Below are 21,629 nucleotides of genomic sequence, written 5' to 3' on the forward strand. Positions count from 1 at the left end.
TAGGGGCTATTTGAGGAGGATATTAAAGAAATCGACAACAAAACAAGGAAATGTTATTGAAAAAATATTCCCCATTTATTAAATTTGACGTGCTAATAAAATATCATTTTCCTAAAAGTTCTTGCAAAAGCTAATCATAAAATTGGTCAAATAATTGATGAAATCATAAAGTGCAGAATAAAATCATAAAAACATACTTGATCCACCGTCTTTCTTACGTTCGAACGACGCTATTGTTTAATTCACCGGTTAATACGGTCAGTTATTCCCTGCTGGTAAATATCCCACGATATTCAACGTCGTCTTATTCATCTTCAGAAGCGCTATCATCCAAGACGTGGATTTTCTCCAGACGAGTTTTTCCCATGTGACTCCATTGTCGATAACGAGCTAAATCTTTACGCGTAACGATACCCACAACCTTGAAAATTTGTTAAAAAATAAAGAGTTTTCTCCAGTAAGAAGAAATCATCGTCGCTTTACTATCATTTTTTTTGGCCTAAGTCATATTTTTTCAATTTTTGGCTTTTTGCTTATAACTGCTATTGTTGAAACTACGATGTTCAATAAAATGTTTGACTGTTTTTAAAAATTATCTTAATTCTTTTCCCTTTATCACAAAACGCCCGAAAATGACTAAGGGCCTGTTCATGGGGCCAGCCCGCTTATGCTGTGCTAGCTAGTTTGCCGGGCCAATTTGTATTCGCAATCAGACGGCGAAATCCTCCTTTCTTCAAGCCGGGCTGGCAGGTTCTTCATATGGACGTAACTTCATAAACAATTTAAAATAATACACGAGGCGAGATCTCGGCAAAGCTACCTAGCCCGGCTTAAGCGGGTTGGACCGTCTCATATGAACAGGTCTTTTGGCATAAAATTTAGTAACGCGACGTAATGCAATTATCTCAACGCGACGTAATGCAATTATCTCAACGTGACGTAATGCAATTATCTCAACGTGACGTAACGCAACAGACGATGTTCAATGTTGCAGACATGCTGAACCTACAATTACTAGTCACAAATGACAAAATAATGGCAGTCAGTCACTATAAAGATATTAAAAAATAAGAGCAACGAAACACGTGCGTTGATTGGTCTATATCTGAGTTGGCATTAGTCAGTGCTCGCCGATCTGAGCTCAATCAATTAAATCAATCATGAATACATGTAAAAATTAAAAAAGTTTTGAATTTGTCTATTTCGGCATTATTGTTATATTAGGAAAGAAATAAAAGATGTTTTTTCGTGTTTAAACTGGCTTATGCAAACCTCGGAGACGTTTGTGAGAACTCTCCAGCAGGTGCAACTCTCGACCTTCGGTCCCGCTTGCACTGATCTGCTCTCGAGTTCTCCCATAGGTCTCCTCGTTTTGCATAAACCTGTGCAAACAGAGTAAACATCTTTTATTTCTTTAATTGTCCTACCAACTCCACCGCTGTTGTCCTCACTTCACTTAGAAAGATCGGGTTACCACCCATCCCCCTTGAAAAAATGATGGGCCAGGGGGAGTGATTCATTCAATAACTCATTCGTATGAAAAACAACACCCCCTGCAAAAAATAATGTAATGACGTACTTGATTATGATGATCAACAACCACAAGATGACGTAATCCAATGGCACGAAATAAATGAAAGACACGTGATATCGACGATTCCTAAAATGAAGTATTCATTTCCGTGTTAAATTCAAGTAAAAGACTAGTTAGTAAAGTAGCAAGAGCCTGCAAACCTCGTGTACAGTGTAAGGCATTACATTCATGAAAGGTTGAAGGTCTAGTGAGCATTCTCGTTCAAGAGGAGATATACGTATAGTCTAAAGAGACATATAAAGACAGTTGACTACAGAAAACACATGAAATATGATTATTAACTCTAGATGCGTCGTTTGTTTTAATCAGACATAGCATAGTTCTTATTAAAAAATATTTTTATACAAAAACTTAAAAGTCGAAAGCACGAAAATCGTTTATGTACTCTTATGCAAACGCTTAAAATATCATGCATTCCTTACAACGACTCAAAACCCCATGTATCCCCCACAATACTTCAAAACATCATCTAACCCCAAGAACTTATCCCATAGAACAGGGGTCTCCAAACTAACCCACCAGATGCCCCGTTGGGCCTCTCATCACCCGCAGAGGCACTTAAAAAAAAATATTATTATTAAACAAAATAAACTTTGTGCAGAAAGTTCACGTTATGTCGCAAGCCAACTAGCAAGAGTGGCTTACGTCATTTTTTCTCCCAACTTCCTACTTCCGTTTCCAGCACATTGTGAAATTTAAAAAGCTGAAGGATAACGTGGAAATTTTTTATATTCTTCGGCCCTCAACATGCTGGATGAAAGTTCATGTGGCCCTCTGGCTGTAATGTTTGGAGACCCCTGCCATAGAACGACTCAAAACCCCATGTATCCCCCACACTACTTTAAAACAACATGTAACACCAAGAACGTATCCCATAGAACAACTCAAAGCCCCATGTATCCCCCACAATACTTTAAAACAACATGTAACCCCAAGAACGTATCCCATAGAACAACTCAAAGCCCCATGTATCCCCCACAATACTTCAAAACATCATGTAACCCCAAGAACGTATCCCATAGAACAACTCAAAGCCCCATGTATCCCCCACAATACTTTAAAACAACATGTAACACCAAGAACGTATCCCATAGAACAACTCAAAGCCCCATGTATCCCCCACAATACTTTAAAACAACATGTAACCCCAAGAACGTATCCCATAGAACAACTAAAAGCTCCATGTATCCCCTACGATGGTTCAAAACGACATGTAACATGTCCCGTATCCCTACACAAAGCAAGAAGTCCCAGACATCCCTTACCCTGACAGGTTGAAATCTGGGATATGCATCTCGAAAATCTTTCATCTTCAACTGATGTTTGGTCGGTCTTTTCCCTCGTTCAAAGAAAACTTTATGTTTAAGCAGCACGATGAGTTGAGACCGAAGAATCAAACCACGATATGTACCAAATTTTTTATCACTTCTTTCCTCATCCTAAACATATACAAACGACTTAATGACTCCCTAGTACTACTACACATAAATTGTTCATACTCCCCCCCCCCCTCCTCCAACTCAAGGACGTTGGTAGAGACGGTGTAGAAGTTGAGGTAGAATGCTAAATAACTGATTCTACGAGCGATATTTTACACTGGGCAAATATCTTAACAATACAAAGAAAGTTATATCAAACATGTGTGATTTTATTGAATTTTACTTTTCTCGTTCGAAATGAACTTGTAGAATGAATTTCTGCTCACTGGCAAAAAACGCAAGTTCATTTTTGCAAAATAGCATTCGCCGTGCGCACAGTTGTGTAAAAATATTGAATCAGCCCAAAAAGAGGTAAGAGATATATAGATAAAGTAAATGGTTTGAACCCGGGAGTATCGTTACATGTTTGTACATGATGATCATCCAGGTTGGTATAGTCCTGAGAAGGACTGTTTTTGTTGTTGTTGACTGACGTTTCGACAACCTTAGCGGTAGTCATCTTCAGAGACAAATGAGGAGTAAACGTTAGGTTAGCCGTATTTGTTATCTGGTTCTTACGTTCTTTTGACTCTGAAGATGACTACCAATAAGGTTGTCGAAACGTCAGTCAACAACAACAAAAACAGTTCTTCTCAGGACTTTACTAACCTGGACGATCTTCATCTACAAAGATACATAGATATGAAGAAAATAAACTTCTCTTCAACATATCGTTGTACGAAACAAGATCTCAGAGTAAAAAATCATCCGAACTTTATTTCGTCAAAAAGTGAATGTTTGATTACTGAAAACTAGAAAATCTAAATCTTCAAACTTCAAACCTCAGATATAGGATCAATGACAGGAAAGCCGTTATATGTAGTCGTCTTGAGCAACTCAATTACGTTACCAACCTGTAAAAGTATCAAAAATTATATATACGTTGTTTACAAAGACAGATTCCCAGGAAAAACGACTTACATTTTCGATTAAGTTCATGCAGCAAACTGGTTTGTTCATAATATTTCTATTGAACGAGAAAACAAGCAATGTATTTTTTGAGAATTCGTGTAAATCATCTTTTTTCACGATGGGAAGAAACGCTGCCTCAAATGAGCTTATTTGAAATAGGTTTTGCATGAGTTCAGAACAAAATATACCCCAAAAGTATACTCTTAATAATCTAACTGTTACTGAAGGAATTTAAACCAAAATTTGACCACTTGATAGATCCGTCAATTCTTAAAACGAGATCCAGTAAATCTTTCATCTCTTATTTCTCATTGTTAGTAAAAAAACAGCGAGAAAAAATTTAAACTAAAACATCAGATAAATATCAGTTCCAAGTTGTTTTCCTGGAGATACGAAAATCTTCCCGAATGAGAACTTATTGAAACCAAATAATTACTAAATTTTCTTCTTTTATTTTGATCTTTAGCTCGATATAAAGTAAAGATTACCTTGCATTTAAACCTTCCACCATTTGTGGAGGGTCCCATCCCAAGATAGGAACACGACTCAAACGAATGTGAATATCGTACAATCCCTAGACAAAAAATACACAAACTTTAAGAGTAAAGTCTCTCACTAGACTGTCGTCATCTCCTATAGTTTAGAGACGTTCTCAAATGAAACCGAGCACAATGAAAAAAGACTGGGCACGACTTACTGACGTGAAACATGGGTTGAGAACAACTTTGGATATTCACGAGCGATGTGAAGTCATCTCACCCCCGTATTTATGACGTGTAGCATTTGCTCATAACTACGTACTGTTTGACACACCCCGTATTTATGACGTGTAGCATTTGCTCATAACTACGTACTGTTTGACATCCCCCCGTATTTATGACGTGTAGTATTTGTTCAAAAACACGACAAAACAACAGAGTTTATAAAAATGCTTAGATACAGAAAATCTAAATCATGTTAAATATCACACCAACATATTAAAACTACAACATGGCTCTTTTACGACAAGGAAAAAAATCCTATGATACATACAAAAAAACAAGCAAAAAAGATCAAATTTCCTTAAAGAGATATGTACCTCGTTAAATAAATCTCCAATCCACTTTGCAACCATTATAACCAACATCATCGGCAGACCATATGTAATATTCCTTGTCGCTTCCATTAAAATTACTGTGAGACTAATGGTCATGCGCACAACACCACCTAAAAATAATTCGTATGGGAGTCTTAGTTCTTCGAGAATAGTGGCAAATATTTTGCTGCTAATAAATATTTTCCTACAAACATTTGAGTATATTTTTAACACGACGCTGAGAAAGAGCTTCGTTTGATAAATCGATACAATCATTGGCGTATTGACTACTCTGGTTTAGGAAATATTTTGAGCAGAAGAACTTGATATGCAAAATTTTCGTAGAAAAAGCTAGAGATATGTTAATGGTTTATTGCAAACCCGACAATACGTTGTTTTGAACAAGAAAGTGTAAGACCTTCTCAATACTTTTGCAAAGACAGAAGATGAAATATTCGAAGTTCCTACTAGCTTTTGCGATAAAACAAAAGTCAGATGTTTATTTGACGCAATTTATAGCTTCAGTAAACACAAATCACACTCACTAAACACAAACCAACCTCACTAAACACAAATTAACCTCACTAAACGCAAATTAACCTCACTAAACACAAACCAACCTCACTAAACGCAAATTAACCTCACTAAACAAATTAACCTCACTAAACACTAACCTCACTAAACGCAAATTAACCTCACTAAACGCAAATTAACCTCACTAAATACAAACCAACCTTACTAAACACAAACCAGTCTCACTAAACACAAATTAACCTCACTAAACACAAACCAGCCTCACTAAACACAAATTAATCTCACTAAACACAAACCAGTCTCACTAAACACAAATTAACCTCACTAAACACAAACCAGCCTCACTAAACACAAACCGGCCTATAAAACACAAACCAACAGACAATACTATTGACGAGTAATCTTATGAGAATCAAGCGTTTCACACATTCAAAACGTTGTGTTTTTCAATGAACAAATTGTTGAAAAAAAGTAAACAACATTACCAAGAAAGGCAGCAGAACCGACTACAGCATACAAGCACGTGTTGGCCACAAACGGCTCGGGAAGAAATTTTGATAAACCAAGGGCAAATAATCGCCCCCAAGCCGCACCAGTTAAAATGCAAGGTACGAATAAACCACTTGGTACAAATGATCCATAAGTCCATGTGGCGAGTAAGAAGTAGACAGGAAAAAACGCAGCCAATACTTGAAGATCATACACTAAAGAAATGAAGATAACATAAGGTTATGGAAAAGAACTGGGTTCAATAAACATCGTTTGAAGCTAATGACAAAAATTCAATGCTATAGTCAACGAAGTTTAAGACGACACACACTTCAAATAAAATTCCCATTTTACACTGAATTGTCGAAGCAAAAATGGCAATTTGTAAACTATTACGCTACGAATCTATTTCTGCTTTCATCACCTTGAAAAAAATATAACTACGGCAGTTTGTCATTTACGTAGCTTTAATAATCTATACAATATCAACCAGCAAAACAAAAAGAAAAGTATGGATTAAAAAGTTCTGAGAGGTAAACTAATCTATTCTCATGAATAATCACGTAGTACACAAATGTACAGAAAAATCGCAAGACTTTACTCACGAAACAGTAAAAGCAACGAAGACTATAGAAAGCACTCGTAAGTCGTTGATTAAAATCCGTCAAAATTTTCTCCATCGCTCAAGATCACAAATAATTTTTTCACTTCTATAACATAATGCTCGAGTTATTTACTTGTTCACCTTCTGAGGTATGAAAAAGATTCTTGATCGATTGCTCTGGTAGTCGAAACACCAAAGTTCCCATCACACTGAATTCACCATCTTTACAGAAAAACTTTACGAGATGAAAAAAATTAACGTCAATATTCTTATAATGAAGACGTTGCAGTAAACGTAAATGTGAGGTGATTTCAGGATTCTCTACAATGTGTGAATGTTTTAAATACGAAGCTTGTGATGAATGTTGATGGAAATGTGCGTCTGTCGCAAATACAGTGTAAATGCCCTGCCCAAAAACAAAGTCTTTGCCCAGCATGATCACACAATTCCTTTTCTCTCCATTTCAGAAAACAATAACCTTCCAATTCTACAGAAAAGAACACCATCCTTCCCCACACAACAAAGAAAATCGTCGTACAATGAAAATACCATCTTCCCTTTCCTCTCATCCCTTGAAAACACCATCCTTCCCTTTCCTCTCATCCCATGAAAGCACCATCCTTCCCTTTCCTCTCATCCCATGAAAACACCATCCTTCCCTTTCTTCTCATCCCATGAAAACACCATCCTTCCTTTCCTCTCATCCCATGAAAACACCATCCTTTCCTTTCTTCTCATCCCATGAAAACACCATCCTTCCTTTCTCTCATCCCTTGAAAACACCATCCTTCCCTTTCCTCTCATCCCTTGAAAACACCATCCTTCCTTTCTTCTCATCCTTCACCATCCTTCCCTTTCTTCTCATCCTTGACACCATCCTTCCCTTTCTTCTAATCCTTGACCATCCTTCCTTTCTTCTCATCCTTGAAAACCATCCTTCCCTTTCTTCTCATCCTTGAAAACCATCCTTCCTTTCTTCTCATCCTTGAAAACACCATCCTTCCCTTTCCTCTCATCCCATGAAACACCATCCTTCCTTTCTTCTCATCCCTTGAAAACACCATCCTTCCCTTTCTCTCATCTCTTGAAAACACCATCCTTCCCTTCCTCTCATCCCAAAACACCATCCTTCCCTTCCTCCCATGAAAACACCATCCTTCCCTTTCCTCTCATCCCATGAAAACGCCATCCTTCCCTTTCCTCTCATCCCATGAAAACGCCATCCTTCCCTTCCCAACATTTTTTCGAGACATAACTACTCGTTGTTACCTGAAAAGGCATGGTGATGTTGCTAACTCCTTTTGACTGACAAACATCAAAATTATACATCAAATGAAATAGTGCACATGTAGTTAAAGCAGAGATCAACATTGCTTCAAGGACTCGCTTCCACGCTGATCTTATATATCTGGATGTAGAAATCAAAGAAGATAAACAACGTGAATAAAATATCACAACTTTGAAAACAGCATGTACATAACAGGTACATAACAGGACATAGCAGGTACATAACAGGACATAGCAGGTACATAACAGGTACATAACAGGACATAGCATGTACATAACAGGTACATAGCATGTACATAACAGGTACATAACAGGACATAGCATGTACATAACAGGTACATAACAGGACATAGCAGGTACATAACAGGTACATAACAGGACATAGCAGGTACATAACAGGACATAACATGTACATAACACGTATATAACAACAGAACGCATTGACGAGAGTTTACCTCATTCTGAAAACAGTTAATTTTTGATTGATGAAGTTGAATAAGGCGCCCAAAAAACCACCTATGAAAAACGCCGATATAAAAAATTACTTGAATGTTAGCGGAAGAAACTGACATTGCTAAAACTTACCAATAATACCCATAATAAGCAGAAAAGGAATTTCGCGAACTGAATACTTAATGTCCTAAAAGGTGAACGTAACATGAAACTCTAAAGCGATTTTAACGTCAGGAAAAAAATATTGAACTGCATTTTTAAAGCAAAAACAAAACGTGGAATACTGGTGGCCTTCAATAAAATGATCGTTCGTTTGCAACACAATTTCAACCTGTCATCTTACAATCAAATTGTATGGGATTGCTTAAAATGATCACAAAACAAAACTGTTCAATCAACTACCTTAAAATGACCACAAAACAAAACAGTTCAATCAACTGCCTTATAATCATTATATGAAATTATCGTGCAACAAGTTAATCTTACAGAAAATGATCCAAAATTGATGAGGCCAGGATATGATAGCTCGCCACTGTGATCGTGATAAATGGAAAGAAGCAAATTAAGGCTAAATGTCGATATTACAGAAGAAAAGAAAATCCGCCATGTTAACGATTGATTCCAGAAACTAGCGCCTTCTTCCAAACTGAAAAGAACGCCACCTGAACATATAAAAATATTGAAATGTCTAAAGTCAAGACTAGTCTTGATTAAATATATTTTGCTTACTAACCAACTGGAGCACCAAAGGCAGCAGAAACACCAGCAGCTGCACCACCCGAGACAAAATCTCGCTTCTCGTGGTCTGTTCTGAAAGTCTCAAATAACTTGAAGTCCTTTCGAAACAAAACCGACCGTCCTTGAGAAATACCAGCAGCAAGAACAGCCCCAGAATGAATCATTGGACCTTCCTTTCCCACAGCCAAACCTCCAGCCACAGAGAATATTACACCAACAACTTTTACCACCAAAGTCTAAAAATCGTTATAAATATGTTGATAAGCAGGTTCTTTGAAAGATAATTATTAGCACAACTATCCCCCCCCTGCAGGAGTGACAATAACTTATTTCTCCACCCCCCTGACAGAAAGATGAAGACTAGAAACTTAAGAGTGCAAGTGTGTCTAAAGATAATGAGTTCCACACAGCTGACCCCCTATCACAAAGGTAATGCCACACCCACACCCTCCCATAGACATTAGAGAAATTTAGCAAACACAACACATAGGGTTTAAGACATTGTGCAAAAGGTGCAAAAATGAAGAGGCCTTATCCTTACATGGGCATATCACACCATTTTCACGTCATTTTCACAGCATCTTAGATGATAATTTGTGTTTGCTAAATTTGTCCATTATAGTAATGAGCTGTGAGTATTGGAGTATAAGTTGAAAGATAATGACTTCTGTAGCCACCCCCCTGGCCAGAAGTAAACTCCAATACCCCCCTGCAAGAAAGATATTAACTGGTGACTTTGGAGTATGAGTAAGTTGAAGAATGATGAATGACTTTTGACATGGCAGCAACCCCCACCTTGCCGCCAAAGAGAAGTCCATAAGTAGATGCTCACCTTAAGTCGAACAACATGAGGAATCTTTACACCATTTAGGAAGCATTTGATAACAGGTATACCACTACCAGCTGCAACAGGCTAAAATAATTTACACAAAAATAATGAAAAAGTCATTAACACAGTCATTTTAAAAGATTTTAATGAATGTCTTGAACTATTAAGGTCTTTATGAAGAGAGAAAAGAAGATAATCAGTGAGAATGAGACTCTGTGGAAGTTTTGTATTGATATAAAACATGTGATAATCTTAAATTACTATAGAGAAGAGAGAAATACTATTTATAGCTCACTACTTCACAGTAGAGGACAAGAATAGCAAAACTATGAAGGAAGAGAGAGATACTATATATAGCTCACTACTTCACAGTAGAGGACAAGAATAGCAGAACTATGAAGGAGAGAGATACTATATATAGCTCACTACTTCACAGTAGAGGACAAGAATAGCAGAACTATGAAGGAAGAGAGATACTATATATAGCTCACTACTTCACAGTAGAGGACAAGAATAGCAGAACTATGAAGGAAGAGAGAGATACTATATATAGCTCACTACTTCACAGTAGAGGACAAGAATAGCAGAACTATGAAGGAAGAGAGAGATACTATATATAGCTCACTACTTCACAGTAGAGGACAAGAATAGCAGAACTATGAAGGAAGAGAGAGATACTATATATAGCTCACTACTCACAGTAGAGGACAAGAATAGCAGAACTATGAAGGAAGAGAGAAATACTATATAGCTCACTACTTCACAGTAGAGGACAAGAATAGCAGAACTATGAAGGAAGAGAGAAATACTATATATAGCTCACTACTTCACAGTAGAGGACAAGAATAGCAGAACTATGAAGGAAGAGAGAAATACTATATATAGCTCACTACTTCACAGTAGAGGACAAGAATAGCAAACTATGAAGGAAGAGAGAAATACTATATATAGCTCACTACTCACAGTAGAGGACAAGAATAGCAGAACTATGAAGGAAGAGAGAAATACTATATATAGCTCACTACTTCACAGTAGAGGACAAGAATAGCAGAACTATGAAGGAAGAGAGAAATACTATATATAGCTCACTACTTCACAGTAGAGGACAAGAATAGCAGAACTATGAAAGAAGAGAGAAATACTATATATAGCTCACTACTTCACAGTAGAGGACAAGAATAGCAGAACTATGAAGGAAGAGAGAAATACTATATATAGCTCACTACTTCACAGTAGAGGACAAGAATAGCAGAACTATGAAGGAAGAGAGAGATACTATATATAGCTCACTACTTCACAGTAGAGGACAAGAATAGCAGAACTATGAAGGAAGAGAGAAATACTATATATAGCTCACTACTCACAGTAGAGGACAAGAATAGCAGAACTATGAAGGAAGAGAGAAATACTATATATAACTCACTACTCACAGTAGAGGACAAGAATAGCAGAACTATGAAGGAAGAGAGAAATACTATATATAGCTCACTACTTCACAGTAGAGGACAAGAATAGCAGAACTATGAAGGAAGAGAGAAATACTATATATAGCTCACTACTCACAGTAGAGGACAAGAATAGCAGAACTATGAAGGAAGAGAGAAATACTATATATAGCTCACTACTTCACAGTAGAGGACAAGAATAGCAGAACTATGAAGGAAGAGAGAAATACTATATATAGCTCACTACTCACAGTAGAGGACAAGAATAGCAGAACTATGAAGGAAGAGAGAGATGCTATATATAGCTCACTACTCACAGAGGACAAGAATAGCAGAACTATGAAGGAGAGAAATACTATATATAGCTCACTACTTCACAGTAGAGGACAAGAATAGCAGAACTATGAAGGAAGAGAGAAATACTATATATAGCTCACTACTTCACAGTAGAGGACAAGAATAGCAGAACTATGAAGGAAGAGAGAAATACTATATATAACTCACTACTTCACAGTAGAGGGCAAGAATAGCAAAACTGTGAAGGAAGAGAGAGATACTATATATAACTCACTACTTCACGGTAGAGGACAAGAATAACAGAACTATGAAGGAAGAGAGAGGTACTGTATATAACTCACCTCAAAATAAGATACTAGAACTGATGCAAAACCAACCATAAGCACATCAATAGCAATCCAAAGAAAAAAAGGGATTATGGTCTTTTGTCTTTGGTCAATATATTTTGTAAAATCTTAATGTTCATAGTTAAAGATTTCAACATGAAAAAAGAGCTTATGCCATCATATCTTGCAGGCAAAAGTTTCCAATTCACTGGAAATTCTTCTACAAATAAAAGTTAAAAGCTATACAACAAAAAGTCTATTGCATATTGCATGTATAATCAAGATCTAACAAGTACATATCCACTTTACCAGCATAAATTGCATTTACTGAGTGTTCAACATACAAGCTTAATAGATGGCATTTGCATAGAAATTGACAAGGTTTATGGAAGTAAAAAATTCCACCTTTTAAACAAAAATCTTCTCAAGGATACATTGGTATATATAGTTATACTTCAAAGTAGACAGCTCCTCGATACAGACATCAATAAAAACAGCAACAAGAGCTGTCATGATTCCAACAAGAAACATAACGACCCATCTTGACATACCAATATAGATGTGTTGCTAAATAATATAACATTAAAATTAAGCCAGATGTCATTGTGTGTTATAAATCTTGCACATAATCATCGCTATATTACACTTGATGTGCTAGCCCTATACTCTTCGATGTACAGCTCATTTTCTGGCACTTCATAATCAAGACTCTGAAAAATCAAAGTTCAAGTAAGAAAGTTAATACAGGTATATTGTATATGTAGATCAGTGGTATAGCTCAATCTATACATGTTGTCATTCATCACATCGTGTCTCAAACCTCATATTTTGAAAATACTGTTTGTAATCTGCCAGGCTTGATCCTTTGCCGTGCATTGCTCAAATTTGATGACCCCAATGAACCTGAGTATGAGGAAACCTAAATAAATGGTCGAATTTTCTTTTAAAAAAACAATAATTGCTTGGTCTTGGTCAATGTGTACGTTTATCAGTAAATGAAGGATGAATAAAACAATTTGTGTCAATGATCAGCCAAGCACTATTTTAATTTTAACTCTGAAGATGAGGACAGTTAAGGTTGTCAAAACTGCATTTAAAACAAACACCACAGTTTCTTTTCCGGACTTCAAAACCTGCACTATCAACATCTACAGACGTCTATTACATTTACGCTAAATAAAAACAAAATACAAGTAAGATATTCATTCATATAATTGTAAACTGACCGAACACAATGTGATCTTCAACGGTACTGTAAAGTCAAAAATCACCACTTACCTCTCTTGCAGAACGTAATAACGATGTCTTTTCGCTAGTCATGTCGTTTAGCATTCTGTCATTATTAACAGACATGAGAAACCATAGTAATCATACAGTTGCTTACACTCCTTCAGGGAAGTAAGACAATACAAGGAACAGAACCACACAAGAGCTATAAAAATCACGAGGTGATGATAGTCATGTTTCCTTGTTAATGACCATTAATTACAAACGAACATTTATAGTATTCCCCCCCTGATTATAATATTTATTATGAATCGTATAAGGGGGGGAGAGAAAAAGTAATGCTGACGAGATTACGATTTCAAGATGGCAGCCATACGTAGAGTGAATATTTCCAGGTAACAGCTGCAATTTTTCTCTTTTTTAAAGAATTTTTTTACTGTAAAACGCTAATTACTTCTATACACTCTTAAGAATCTCCAAAAATCTGTTTGCCGCTTATCTTCCTTCGCGAAATCTCAGCGCCATTCAAATACAAAAGGAGGTTGAATATAATGAAGGCGAGAACGAAAAGCACTACCCACCACACATCGTCAACATTGTTGAACAGATTTCACAATTGACCCTTGTTGAAACAGCTGAACTTAACGAACTTTTAAAGGTAGCTGCTGTGACGTAGCTAGATTTAAAGCCGTTCATAATTGCCCGGGAGGGAGGGGTGGGTGGGTGGCGTTACTCGTATAAAGGTGGATAGCTACCATTCCCAAGAAGCCAAAGAACAAAGAGATATTCGCCATGTTGATTGAAATTTGAATTGTAAACAAAAAATTCATTGTTAAATACAACCAAAATGGTGGTTTTGACTTATAATGAAACCACCAATATAGGCATGTTGTAATTTGTTGAAAACTTTTGATTTCTACAGAATTTAGTAGACATGCATTTGTGAATGTTGGCACTCAAATTTGTAAGCCAGGTTTACCACTTGATGGTTAAACCACAAATTATAAATGGTCACTTAAGCTAAGTGACCTGTTGCCAGCCAATGATATTTTAGCAATGTTTTGCCCCTTGCCTTTCCTCAGACACCCCCCCTTAGCTCTTCATCACAGTGTAAAACAAAGGAACAGCTATTGCATAATGGAAATTATCAGTCAGCATGTTCTTAGTAAGTCTACCGAGTAAGATACAACACTTCTCCCTGGTGGATGATTATGCATGAAAATTTTTGGAAAGTTATTAAGTGTGTGTTTGCTTGTCAATTTCTTCTTATCGTGGCACACACAGTTTAAATGCCAGGGAATGGAGGGAAAAAACATGAAGCTGCTCTACTTCCAAATGTCGTTTGTTTTATTCTGTGTCTTCATTCTCCTACATGTAAAGTGATGAAAAATAAAAACTTTTCAGGTCAAATTGAAGATCCCAGATGCACCAATGATGGCAATGGGTGCTACGTCGATGGCTCCATCAGCTGATAAGGTATTCTTTGTTGAAGAAAATAGTGATAAAAATAAATTTCAATTTGCATAGTGCTTTGATGGATTGTCTCTTTATGTAGATTGAGGCTGCCGAAGAGCAAGAAGAACAAACTGAGTTCACTGTTAAACTTACTGCATTTAGTGCTGATGGAAAAGTTAAACTAATAAAAGAAATAAAAAATATTGTTGAGGGTCTTAATCTTGTTGAGGTACACTTTACATAAAATTTGCTAAAAAATAACTCTTGCAGATTTTGATTATCGTGTTTATCAAATTTTAGGCAAAGAAATTTGTTGAAGGCGTACCTCAAGTTGTGAAAGAAAACATTAGCAAAGAAGATGCTGATAAACTTAAGAAACAATTGGAAGCAATTGGAGGGACTGTTGTTGTAGAGTAAATACTCACATTTGTTACATAAACATAACACATGTTGAAACTCCCAAAACAGTGGCTACCTTTCTCGCGAGAAAACCAAAACATGTTGCTTGAAATCATCAAAATTTTATTATATAAAATCATTTATTATCTCATTGATACAAACCTTACTTTCGAAAAACACAACAGAACTATGAAAGAGCATGACAGACTTCAATTTCACTTTGCACACAAAATAAACGAGCCGTTCGTACTGCAAATTTACATGACTACTATCTGCCTAAGTTGTTGAAAAGTACTAGATTATATTTTATAATACATTTCACTAATTCTTTCTCAGTTATGCCTTTATGATAACAATAATACATCCATAAAACATCACATTAAATTGCTAGAAAAATTTACATTTTTTGTGCATTGTTGCTTCCATAACAACATCCTGGTTGCTAAGGGACCTTTTACGTGATTCACGTAATATTTCTCTATCATCCAACTCGTCGTCAAAACCATCCATTCGAGACCCTCGTCTTTTACTCCAACCAGTAAATCCTACATTAGATATAACAGGTTGCAATAAGGAATTAGGACATTGCATATCCTCAGATGATTTCCCATCAATTGAGTCGGCCCTCTGGTAACGGGGAGGCGATTTTCCACTAAGATATGACAAAAGTTCATCTCGTCTAATCGACCTTTTTTTCTTCTTCGCCCAAGCAATAACTTCGCGATTTCTCTTTTTATGTCCTAGTTGGTAACCAGCATCAAAATGTCTTTTGCTGGTATCGATTCCCTCTGTTGAATACAAAAAGAAATTTGCTTACCAGTCAACATGTTGTTGATTTTAAACATCCATAACAGTGTTTATGAAAGTCATCTGAATGAGAAAATAATCCATTAAACACACAGAAAATAAATGAAAATGAAGGAAGATTGATACAAATCTGAGAAATCATACAAAATCTGTCCAGTCCTGATCACGATTTATAATTTAATGCAAAATCGTCAAATGTACATGTCTATTTCACCAAATATTGTATGGCCAACGTTGGACAAAAAAACTATCAACATTTGTCTGTTTCTTTCATTTTGCTTCCACTACAGGAAAGAGTTCATCGTTTAAAGAAATCATTTACCTTTGTAAAGTATCGTGACCAAATTTGCTGTTTCTTGAAATGGTGTCCAAAGTGTCGATCCGTTCAAATTTTCTCCCCGCTCTAAAATGATCAATATCTAATCAAAACTCACATAAACGAATCAAAAAACTAAATAAATCTTTTTTAAAATCCGCATAAAAGAAGTAAGAGCGTAAAAGTTCAGTTCCACGGACAGATTCACCTCTGAACAACTGAGCCACTGCGTTCGCCGCGTTTTGAAACGACAGCCAAATTCTTTGCGAGTTCTCTTCCCTTTCCGCTGCTAGTTTTTCTTCCAAAGCGTTTAATTCGCGCTCGGCAGCATCTTCACATTCTTCCTCCCAGCTTTCAGTGTTGGATAACCTTTCCTGTCCGTCCATTTCGAGGGAAAGGAACAAAAAACTTCGCCAACCTTAGGAAGTTTACCTACCTTAAGTCGCCATGTTTAGGAAATCTGACGAAATTTGTCAATTCCTTTTTTACGCATCAAAATTCCGTAGTCACTGACAAGTTATATATATAATTATTTTCTAAATTCTTTGTATTAAGGATTGATGAAAAACAAACACCATGAATACGCAATTGTCCGGAAAATAATCGGAATAATTTAGGACACAGTGAAAAAATTTCTTTTTTTCTCGTTACTGTAACTATGAATGATTAAAAACTAATAATTTCAAAAAATTTATGGAGAAATCACGCTAAAAAAGATCAACATAGCAGTAGATATGGCCAATTTTGGTGGAAAAAGTCTATTTATTTCATATTTTATTGTATGTATATTTCTACGGGTGGTCACGGACCATTCCGAACATGACACGGAGTTTAATTGAGCGGCTGTTTTTTACCTTTTCGATTGTTCGTATCGAAGAACTGCCAAAGAACAAATAATTTTGTGTTTTTAACTGAATTTTTGTCAAATTTTATCGCTCCCATTAGCAAAATGACAGCCCAAGAACAGATGAGGAAAATCTTGGATGAGCTGATGGGAACTAGCCGCGATGGTAAGTTACAGAAAACGCCTTATGAATAATATGGAAATTTTTTTTCTCAATCATCGCCTCTTCTTTGGAAGTCTTCAAATACGGTGATCGTAGATCTTTCTAAGAGCTAAGAATGATGAAGCATGTTCTCATTTATCACGAGGCATTTTTTAATGTGTAATGTTTGATGCTTTTATGAAGAAATACAGAAATGTCCACTTGATTGTAAAACTATGTTGTATTTCTCATTGACGCTACAGGACGCGTAAGTAGGTGTATGTAAGTAGCATTTATCATTATATGTTATCACCGACGTTTGTTTGTTATCATATTGCATTTTCTACATACGGCTTTGAAAAAATACACTGTAGTACAACAACTGGTTAAGGTGTTTAACATATGTTGAAGAAGACGTGTAGTTCTATAAAAGTTCTATGGGTGAGTTTCTTATTTGCAGAAATGATGTTAATGATGCTCAGAGATTGCAACAACTACTTATTCTTGAGCTATCACTTTCATGATCTGAACATGCTCTTATGTGCAGTCACGTATTTACCTTTAAAGTGGTTCATTGTCTTCTTACGTTTGTTGGTTTTCCAATTAGGTGAGCCTCCCGCAGATGACATCAAATTTTCAGATGAAAAAGTTTGTAAGAGTTTCATCATGGGTCTTTGTCCTCATGCTTTGTTTAACAATACAGTAAGAATGAACAATCCACGTATTAATAAAATGTGTTGAAGAAAATTTGAGTCCCGTGCAGGAATGATGACAATAATCTTTAAATTACCGTAATTAGAAAATGGATATTGGTGATTGTAAGAAGGTCCATTCAGCTGCCCTGAAAGCTGATTATGAAGCAGCATCAAAAACAAGAAATTACGGTTATGAACTTGATGTAGGTGATTTAAGTTAAACTATAATTTAGCCATGTCTGTGATTCATAAATAACTTAGTAATCTTACCGTTGGTCCTGTATTATAAGTGCACAATCACCATTGCGCTATGGTGATAGCGGGGAGGGCACATTGTAATATACTTTGTAACTTAGTAGTATTATGTCTACAAACATAGCAAATGGAGCATCTTCAGGCATTTATAAAAGAATGCGACAGAAAGATTGTTCATGCCAAGAAACGTCTGTCTGAGACACAAGATGATTTTGGCAACACACCTGAGGTTAGACCCAAGCTGTGCTATATGTTACTTGGTGTAATATGAATAAAGTTTGCTTGGTGTTGATTATTCATGCATACATGAAGTATGAGCACTGACTGCCATTCATAGAAATTGACCTGTAATAGACAATTACTTGTGAAAAAAAGAACTGAATTCAAATATTATTCTTTAGGCGCAGGCTGTACATGCTTTAGGAGAAAAAATTGGGAAAAAATTGGCTGAAGCAGAAGCTTTAGGTCTGTGTGATGTCTTGCATTACAAAATATAAAATAAAAACAATAAAATTTCTGTGCTAATTGGTCAATAGCTTTGTTTCCATTAGCCTGTGCAAACCAATCTGAGCTCAATCAATTAAATCAATAAATTAAAGAGACTTGAATCATGAATACATGTTAAAGGAAAAATTAAACGTTTATTTTATATTTACCTTTTCGCATTGTTATCATCTTTTGGAAGAAATCAAATTTGTTCTTCAAGTTTGCAAAGGCGTATGCAAACCTCGGAGATGTTTGAGAGCTCTCAGGCAGGTGCAACCCTTATCCTTCGATCTCAGACTTGCACTGATCTGCTCTCAAGTTCTCCCAAAGATCTCCTCAGTTTGTCCGTGCAAACACCACAAACATCTTTTATTTCTTAAGTGGTGGATTATTATAGTAAATATTACCCTGCTTATACAGGTGCTGAAGGAAATGTTGACGAATCTTTGAAAGCTATGAACGAAGTTGATGAACTTAAGGAACAAAAAAGGATCGCCGAGGTGACATCAGTTATATATTTAGATAACTCATGAGATTTATGTATTGTTTTGGAAACCAAAGAATTATTTTTTCCATCATGAAAGGATGTGTATCGAAACACACTGCCATCCTCCTCTCTTCAACAACAAAAACTCAGAGTCTGTGAAGTTTGTGCGGCATATCTTAGTCTCTATGACAACGATCGTAGGTAAGATCACGTGATATATGCAGCACATCTTAGTCTCTATGACAACGATCGTAGGTAAAATCACGTGATATATGCAGTCGTAGAACATTTTATTAGCAATTCAAACCGACGGAGTTTGAGTTGTGAAAGCGTTTAAACGATTTGTACAAAGCTTTTTCCACTAATTTTTGAGGCCAATCACCAACTGAGTTTATAGTATGTCTATTCAAGAGAAAACTCCGTGTCAGGCTTCATAGGATTACATTTAGTTTTGCATTCCGTTTATATTGTTACAGATTTAGCAACCAGTATCAAACATACCTTTGAGAGTGTAAGCAGTATGCTGTAAAGTTGAAGATATTAGTTTAAAATAATTTGATTGTAGATTAGCAGATCATTTTGGCGGGAAACTTCATATGGGTTTCATAAAGATTCGCGAAAGAATTAAAGAACTCGAGGTTTTTTATAGAAATAAGGATTATGTCTTACTGTGAACTCTTAAAGTTGTTTGAAACCTCTTTTCTGTGTGCTTTTATACAGGATGCTGTTGCTAGGAAACGTGAAGAGAGAGAGCTGGAACGAGCAAAAAGAAGAGATGAACGAAATAAAGAAGACAAACGACAAAAAGAACGAAATGGCGAAAGGTGAGTGAATATCTTTGAAAATAAAAGAAAAAGGACAAATTCCTTTCTGTTTTAATGATTTGCTGTTTTATTGTCAGAGATTACCGACGCGATCGCGAAAGATACCGAGATAGTGACGATCGTAAAGACCGTGATCGCTCAAGGAGGTTGGTACCTGACATACTCATTTCATCAAGTTTTACATGACAACTCTATTTGTTGTGCTTCTTATTGCTTTTGTAGGGATCGCAGGCGCAGTCGTAGTCGTGACCGCAGGCGTAGTCGTAGTCGTGACCGCAGGCGCAGTCATAGTCGTGATCGCAGGCGTAGTTCTAGTCGTGATCGCGGGCGCAGCCGTAGTAGAGAACGCCGTCGCTAGCAATTTACTTGTGTAAATGAAGACTGTCATATTGTTGATTTACAGTAAAACTTTAATAGAAACACGAATGTTGTATGTATGTTTAAATTGCTTTTGCACACGAGATATTTACAAAAAATACAATTGTACATGTTTCGTTTCATCAATTTTCATCACAAAAGTATGACGTTTTTACACTGACGCGTTTTCTAACAGCGTGAATCTTTCACAAAGGCAAGTCTTTCCTGTTAATATCTTATTTCCTTGACTCGTTTCCCGTGAGTGATGCACGAATAATTAACTTAATTAACATTATCAGGGGGAAACTTGCGAGTGAAACGTGCTTCCTAACTAACAGTGGAGATTTGTCTAAAAAATTTCTGACAAACTGAGATAAGTACAAAACTATAATGACTGCGTGAACAAAAAGACCTTTTGAAATAGACCTATTGCTGCATTATCAATGTCTTCATTACGATCATACCGTCGTTGCTTCAAATCTTTTCAGCTCCGTGCTTGTGTGTATTACATATCTTTGTTACTAGAACGCAAGCTTTTCTGTTCCCGAGAATTAAACATCAATAACTGCTAACGGCAAAACCTGCACAATATTGTACTCACGGAATTAGCAAAGAGATCACGCATTGAAATTGACCAATTTCTAAAGATCTTTTTGCTGCCCCAGAGTATAGTATGTCGAAATATTGTATGTGACACGTTTGTTTAGTTGACTGTAAAATATCAGCATAAACACTAATATGAACAACAAGAGGGAATCGGTTAGGTTAACTAGAAAATACTGACACAAACACACGATCACTTAAACATTGATATTAACAACGGCAGGGAATCAGTTTGGTTAAATAGAAAACACTGGCATTCAACAAAGAGATTTTTCTAGCACATACATGGTCAACAATATGTTTGTTTGGATAGTCTTAAAATACTCTGAAATACAAACGTCAACGCAAGAACAGTGACAGTAGGGAATCAGTTTGGTTAACTTGAAAACACTTAAAAATATTTGAAAAACGCGGACATGAAAAACAAGATAACTATCGTTCCCATTGATGACGTTATAACTTGATGGTTAAATTATCATTTCTTTAACGTAATTTAGAGTCATTTCCGTACAAAGGAACGGTACTCGGCACATCTTACGTATTAAAAAAGACTTGCCCTTACAAACTATAAATATTCACTACATTGTCAGCACAATGACGTCAGTTAAATTAAAACAATTCAGTATTACTATTGAATGGAAACAAATCTTATCATTTGAATATTACGAGTT

General features: G+C 36.1%; 4 protein-coding genes across 7 annotated transcripts; 2 read left to right on the forward strand and 2 right to left on the reverse strand.

Annotated features, from left to right (window-relative positions):
- Positions 1–53: 53 nt before the first annotated feature.
- Positions 54–13,542, reverse strand: LOC124448355 (H(+)/Cl(-) exchange transporter 7-like). Its single transcript, XM_046999364.1, has 21 exons — positions 13,340–13,542; positions 12,882–12,980; positions 12,706–12,771; positions 12,496–12,628; positions 12,077–12,189; positions 9,997–10,077; positions 9,160–9,400; positions 8,913–9,088; positions 8,559–8,613; positions 8,429–8,489; positions 7,956–8,094; positions 6,828–6,921; positions 6,079–6,297; positions 5,063–5,190; positions 4,473–4,558; positions 3,994–4,039; positions 3,855–3,926; positions 2,860–3,033; positions 1,735–1,818; positions 1,580–1,660; positions 54–421 (listed from the first exon to the last, which is right to left on the reverse strand). The coding sequence occupies exons 1-21, from the start codon at positions 13,412–13,414 to the stop codon at positions 305–307; spliced, it is 2,340 nt and encodes a 779-aa protein (XP_046855320.1). The 5' UTR covers positions 13,415–13,542; the 3' UTR covers positions 54–304.
- Positions 13,543–13,606: 64 nt separating this feature from the next.
- On the forward strand, positions 13,607–15,263 carry LOC124448839 (39S ribosomal protein L12, mitochondrial-like). Its single transcript, XM_046999815.1, has 5 exons — positions 13,607–13,683; positions 13,760–13,946; positions 14,693–14,764; positions 14,844–14,972; positions 15,044–15,263. The coding sequence occupies exons 1-5, from the start codon at positions 13,652–13,654 to the stop codon at positions 15,158–15,160; spliced, it is 537 nt and encodes a 178-aa protein (XP_046855771.1). The 5' UTR covers positions 13,607–13,651; the 3' UTR covers positions 15,161–15,263.
- Positions 15,251–16,731, reverse strand: LOC124448838 (UPF0472 protein C16orf72 homolog). The gene is made up of 3 exons (XM_046999814.1): positions 16,474–16,731; positions 16,272–16,352; positions 15,251–15,930 (listed from the first exon to the last, which is right to left on the reverse strand). The coding sequence occupies exons 1-3, from the start codon at positions 16,649–16,651 to the stop codon at positions 15,530–15,532; spliced, it is 660 nt and encodes a 219-aa protein (XP_046855770.1). The 5' UTR covers positions 16,652–16,731; the 3' UTR covers positions 15,251–15,529.
- A 355-nt stretch (positions 16,732–17,086) lies between these two features.
- Positions 17,087–20,484, forward strand: LOC124449841 (putative RNA-binding protein Luc7-like 2). 4 transcript variants are annotated; one of them, XM_047000754.1, is made up of 12 exons: positions 17,087–17,275; positions 17,456–17,692; positions 17,859–17,953; positions 18,051–18,149; positions 18,326–18,430; positions 18,603–18,666; positions 19,108–19,187; positions 19,272–19,375; positions 19,740–19,812; positions 19,895–19,998; positions 20,076–20,144; positions 20,221–20,484. In XM_047000754.1, the coding sequence occupies exons 2-12, from the start codon at positions 17,689–17,691 to the stop codon at positions 20,354–20,356; spliced, it is 933 nt and encodes a 310-aa protein (XP_046856710.1). In that variant the 5' UTR covers positions 17,087–17,275; positions 17,456–17,688; the 3' UTR covers positions 20,357–20,484. The 4 variants fall into 4 exon arrangements, with proteins under 4 accessions (XP_046856710.1, XP_046856711.1, XP_046856708.1 ...); XM_047000755.1 differs by having other exon boundaries at positions 17,456–17,533; XM_047000752.1 differs by having other exon boundaries at positions 17,456–17,953.
- Positions 20,485–21,629: the final 1,145 nt, after the last annotated feature.

The sequence above is a fragment of the Xenia sp. Carnegie-2017 genome, unplaced genomic scaffold (assembly GCF_021976095.1).
Source record: "Xenia sp. Carnegie-2017 unplaced genomic scaffold, XeniaSp_v1 HiC_scaffold_23, whole genome shotgun sequence".
NCBI lineage: Eukaryota > Metazoa > Cnidaria > Anthozoa > Malacalcyonacea > Xeniidae > Xenia > Xenia sp. Carnegie-2017.

What these genes read in the sequence shown, in the direction of transcription:
- LOC124448838 (XM_046999814.1), bottom strand. Translation starts at nt 16,651, where the DNA reads ATGGACGGACAGGAAAGGTTATCCAACACTGAAAGCTGGGAGGAAGAA. An exon ending in AGTGGCTCAGTTGTTCAGAG is followed by an intron (nt 16,353 to 16,473) that starts GTGAATCTGTCC and finishes TGATCATTTTAG; the next exon opens with AGCGGGGAGAAAATTTGAAC. An exon ending in GGTCACGATACTTTACAAAG is followed by an intron (nt 15,931 to 16,271) that starts GTAAATGATTTC and finishes TGTATTCAACAG; the next exon opens with AGGGAATCGATACCAGCAAA.
- LOC124449841 (XM_047000752.1), top strand. Translation starts at nt 17,654, where the DNA reads ATGTTGAAGAAGACGTGTAGTTCTATAAAAGTTCTATGGGTGAGTTTC. An exon ending in ATGCTTTGTTTAACAATACA is followed by an intron (nt 17,954 to 18,050) that starts GTAAGAATGAAC and finishes TACCGTAATTAG; the next exon opens with AAAATGGATATTGGTGATTG. An exon ending in GGCTGAAGCAGAAGCTTTAG is followed by an intron (nt 18,667 to 19,107) that starts GTCTGTGTGATG and finishes CTGCTTATACAG; the next exon opens with GTGCTGAAGGAAATGTTGAC.
- LOC124448355 (XM_046999364.1), bottom strand. Translation starts at nt 13,414, where the DNA reads ATGTCTGTTAATAATGACAGAATGCTAAACGACATGACTAGCGAAAAG. An exon ending in GCATGAACTTAATCGAAAAT is followed by an intron (nt 3,927 to 3,993) that starts GTAAGTCGTTTT and finishes ATACTTTTACAG; the next exon opens with GTTGGTAACGTAATTGAGTT. An exon ending in TGCCTTACACTGTACACGAG is followed by an intron (nt 1,661 to 1,734) that starts GTTTGCAGGCTC and finishes ACTTCATTTTAG; the next exon opens with GAATCGTCGATATCACGTGT.
- LOC124448839 (XM_046999815.1), top strand. Translation starts at nt 13,652, where the DNA reads ATGGCAGCCATACGTAGAGTGAATATTTCCAG. An exon ending in CGTAGAGTGAATATTTCCAG is followed by an intron (nt 13,684 to 13,759) that starts GTAACAGCTGCA and finishes TACACTCTTAAG; the next exon opens with AATCTCCAAAAATCTGTTTG. An exon ending in TGGCTCCATCAGCTGATAAG is followed by an intron (nt 14,765 to 14,843) that starts GTATTCTTTGTT and finishes CTCTTTATGTAG; the next exon opens with ATTGAGGCTGCCGAAGAGCA.